Here is a 4410-nt window from a genome sequence, read left to right as displayed (position 1 = left end):
TTTTTAATATCAGCTGTCCTTACCGTCATAGTCACGGCATCGATTTCTCTGTTGAGGGGGAGGCCCCCTGTTGAAAGGGACCCGATCCATAGGGTGCTCGGGATGGAAGTCTGACCAGCTCTCTGTGGTGTTGTTGCTGTGATGATGTGTGGGAGCAATGACTGTAATAGTGCTGCTCAGTGTTGGCACAGGGAAGTGTGAAGTGGTTGCAGTGGAGACAAGAGCAGCTGGGGTATATCCATCACCACTCTCTGACCTGTCCCCTCGTTCATGATCATACTTCAACTTTCCAGAGTCTCGTTCTAGAGAGAAAAGAAAGGCCACATGGCTTTAAATCACTAACACATATACAAAAGTGACAAATCAGACCTGTGAATCAGGTACACCGTTTTTAGTTTGATCCTTTTTCTCTTTAACTGCTCAGCACTGGTAGATCATCATATACAGTGAACTATTCAGGAAATCCTATTGAATTCTTAAGATTGGGTAAATTCATACCAGAGGAAATACACACCTATACCAAACAAATACATCTCCAGGAAAAATAAGATGTTCTAAGATCTGTAATGAAGTTGGCATGTTCGCACATTAAAAAGAAAAATACTGATATTTTTACAACCTGAGTTAATCAGGTTCTTACCTCGACTTCTGCTTCTCGACCGAGTTCTACTGAGGGACCGGCTCCTGGTGCGATCTCGATCCCTGTCTCTATCCCTGTCTCTGTCACGGTCTCGGATACGGTCTTTGCTCCAGCTCCTGCTTCGGCTACGACTACGACTGTAACTGCGGCTGCGGCCTCTTCTGCGATTGTAGCGTTCACGGTAAGAGTCCCTTCTCGGCGGGTTGCGATCATAATCCCTCTTCCTGGAGCGATCGTCTCGCTTACGGTCATCTCCTCTCCTGAAAATTTTTTTTTTTTTTTAAAAACAATGAGTGAAATGAGTGAAAGAAAAACACATGTTGACATGGTTTTTGTTTTGTTTTTTCTAAATGAGAACAGGCAAATGCACACACCTGCTGTCTCTGCTGTAGCGAGAACTTGATTGTGGGGGGCTGTGATTCACGCGTCGCAAAAATTTCTTGTCTCGTTCGTCTTCACGATTTGCCTGAACAAGAAAAAAAAAGGTGCCTATTTAAACTGGTTGCTCATACTGTTTAGCAAGTGTGCATTTAACTGATGTTAATAATCTTTGGGTACTCAGGCTGTTTGAAATTCTTGACATTAAAAGAAGATAACCTCATCTTTCTTCTGCTCTTCTTTCTCAACTTTGATCCCAGAGGGTGGCTGCTCAAGCTGTGGGAGGTAGCTTTTGTTGTTAACGGCTTCAAACAGCTTATCCACAAATGGCTGGGTTTCTGGAAAGAAAAAAAAAGTAATAGAATAATATTTTAAACCAGAGTCAAATAACATTCAGGATCACATGATAAAAGTAATGGGGCTTGGAAAATAAAGCTTTAATAATTACCTTTCTGAAGAAATACATCCAGCTGGTCTATACAAAGGGCTTTAAGTTCCTTTTCACTTTTGTCCTTCTTCACCAACGCAACAACATACTTGGCGAGCGCAGAAGGGTCTGCATCACAGCTGCAATCGTTAAGAAAGAAATCCATATAACACATGAACAAGATTTCCTTTTAAAACCAGACAATTTGTCTCTGACAATACGTGTTGGGAGGACACAGTCGTTTATGAAAGCTGCAAAATGCAGGTGAGTTAACTAACTGTATCCACTGAATTTACAATACACCACAAAAGCAGGCAGTAGCTTTGCTGTTGTTGGTAGGAAATGTTATTGGTTCTGGCTCATTTAAAGCTTAAATAACATAAATAAATAACTGACTCAGTTAGTACTTTGTTTAGCTTTTCTTGTAAGTGATACCAGGAATTAAGAGTTAACAATATATTATTTGCAACTCTGTGCTGCCTTGATTTATTACATCTCCTTATCGTTCTTTATAAAGCTGCTTGGTTATGTGACGTGCATTTTTAATGTTGCTGAATCAAGTTTGGGGACACAGTGTGACAGTTTTGTTATTTAATCTGGTTATTTCTAGGCTGGCTGTACTGAGGAAAGCAGTTATATAATTATATATTTGACCAGTGGTATTTTGCACATGCAGCAGAGTTTAAGCAAAAGGGACTTAGTACTGTTTCGTATATTAAGGACACTTTTTCGTAGACTAAGAATGTTCTAATCATGTATCTTATATTACAGGACATGGTTAACCACCATATTATCAGCACATTATTACCATGTAACAGCTTTTCCTCTCCCTTACCCTTTTAAAGGCGCAACACATTATGTTTACTCGGAGTACATTTTAATTTGGCAACTTTTTTCACAACCAAAATTAATTTTTACTTCAGTAAAATGTCAATAAAGCAACGGGACCTTTACTGGAGCAAAATTTACTCTTTCAAGCCCCCATTCATTTAAGTAGTTTGTGTAACTCCGATTAAACTAAATTTACTAGAGCCTTTTGGCTAATGGCTAACCATACTTACATGGGCTCGAGGGTTTCAGACAGCCATGTTTTCAAGGCATCGAGGTTTTCAATGATCATCTTAGATCCAAAGGAGCCTTTCCTCGACCACCGCCACAGTTAAAGCTAATCGGGGCTGATGCTGTTTATCTGTGTAAAAGCACAGCTGACATTAGCTGGTGAAACTAGCAGCTTCAGTGGACAGACTGTGATGCTAAACGTGACGTTAGCTTGACTGCCGCGTTACCGCAGCGTAACGTTGGCTGGGCTAGCACACGTCTTTCCAGGCCCCGAGCGTGCTGCACAATCCCGCCACCCTTCTGCTGTGTTTATTATCGAAACGCCGGTGGTGGAGGGAGGTCTGTTGCCTCTCAACGCTGAAGCTGCTAACTCTGAAGTTTACAAACGATTTCAGTTCGATGAATTAAATAGCATCCGCGCTTAAATTGCTATTTCGTCCCCTTTCACTAGTGGTTACTATGCCATGAATACTATTTACTTCCGGTTGAATTCTCGTTGGAAAAATTCTCGAAAAATCGCGAGAGGGGAACTCTGAGAGCCGTGTCCGTCGACGTAAAAAGTGCGAAATTTCTGCTCATTTAACCGCTGTGTTTTGTTTTCAGTGTGTCCCAAACGAAAGAAATATGCAATTTATTATTATTATTCCAAGCTCAACTTCCTTGCCTGTGGTTCACTTTCACAACATAGACAATAACAAGTTTCCACTTACTTCACTCTGCACCTCCCCACCCCTGCATATTTATATTGCACATGTGGTCCACTAGACTCGAGGGTAGGTGCTGTGTCCCTTCACTCTCTTCTCCTCCTCCATGCCCTACTGTGTGTGTGGAGTGATGGGGGTGTGTTTGTGCTTGGTCTTTCTGCTCCTACTTTTTCCACACAAGGTCCCAACATTGTTTGACTACAAGCACCTACACCTGTCCCCTACAATATTCCTATACATTTTTCCCTTCAGTACAGGAAGGCTAGACTCTTTGACAAAGTAAAACCTCCTAATTAGAGTCTGACAGTCAGTTTGAAAATGAGGAGGAGACTGGCTATAAGATGGCTGTAACACAGTTGCTAACAAGGGGAGGGAGAAATGTGGATAAAAATGGTGAACCGGAATGCCCTCCTTCCCCGAGCATCGAGGCACACCACATTGCTCCCAGTGTTGCACAACCAGGGCCAAGACAAATAGCATTTAGCCTTGTGCAAGACATCATGTCTGATTTTGTGCTTTTCATCTTTGATGCCATACAGAAATTAATCCACATCAGTAAATATACACTGATCTAAGTTATCTTCCAGATTCTAGATCTTAGATGGACGGGAACACACAGTATACAGGCATCAGATCCAAGATTGACAGGAAGCTGGTTAGTTTATTTTCAGTTCAATTCAACGAAGTAAACATTAATCAGGATCAAAAACCTTGCTTACTTGTTCAAGATTAACATGATTGTTTCCAGGTCATTTATTTTTCTTGTTTTGTTTTGGGAGGGGGGGTTCTCCACCTGTCCCGTTTGGTTCTTTTGCCATCAGAATTGTTGCCTGAAGGCCAAGAAAGATGCTCAACAGATTTACTATGCCAAGTGGACCATATTGGTCCATTTGATTGACCTTTGTTATTTATTTGATTTGATTTTCAGTTGTTACACATGGGACAGACATGACTGGGGGAAAGGAGAGGGAGAAAGAAAGAGAGGGAGGGAGGGAAAGAAAAAAGGTGTGGGGGCAAAAAATCCACACACACACACACACACACACACACACACACACACACACACACACATACTTAGATCCAGGGAATGGAGTGAGTAAGAAGAGTGGCTGTCCTGTCCCGTTACAGCCAGCCAAGGCTGTCAGCCTCCCATCCGCCATGATCAATAGATGGGGGCAATATTTTTATTCATAAAGGGTCCA

General features: G+C 41.8%; 1 protein-coding gene across 4 annotated transcripts in view; it reads right to left on the bottom strand.

Moving 5' to 3' along the window:
- The window catches only part of rbm26 (RNA binding motif protein 26), a 10284-nt gene extending 7276 nt beyond the window's left edge, over positions 1-3008 (bottom strand). For 3 of the 4 annotated variants that reach the window (XM_013908484.1, XM_013908486.1, XM_013908485.1), the window contains exons 1-6: positions 2507-3008; positions 1467-1585; positions 1238-1356; positions 1015-1106; positions 641-900; positions 24-302 (exon numbers count right to left, since the gene is read on the bottom strand). In XM_013908484.1, the coding sequence (XP_013763938.1) occupies positions 24-302; positions 641-900; positions 1015-1106; positions 1238-1356; positions 1467-1585; positions 2507-2565 (928 nt within the window). In that variant the 5' untranslated portion in view covers positions 2566-3008. The remainder of the gene's footprint in view (positions 1-23; positions 303-640; positions 901-1014; positions 1107-1237; positions 1357-1466; positions 1586-2506) is intronic. The other variant, XM_005724163.1, reaches the window with a different exon arrangement.
- Positions 3009-4410: the final 1402 nt, after the last annotated feature.

The sequence above is a fragment of the Pundamilia nyererei genome, unplaced genomic scaffold (genome assembly GCF_000239375.1).
Source record: "Pundamilia nyererei isolate P.nyererei 1_Seehausen unplaced genomic scaffold, PunNye1.0 scaffold00011, whole genome shotgun sequence".
NCBI lineage: Eukaryota > Metazoa > Chordata > Actinopteri > Cichliformes > Cichlidae > Pundamilia > Pundamilia nyererei.
Note: the sequence above shows the minus strand (reverse complement) of the source record. Positions and strands in the feature narration are given on the sequence as shown.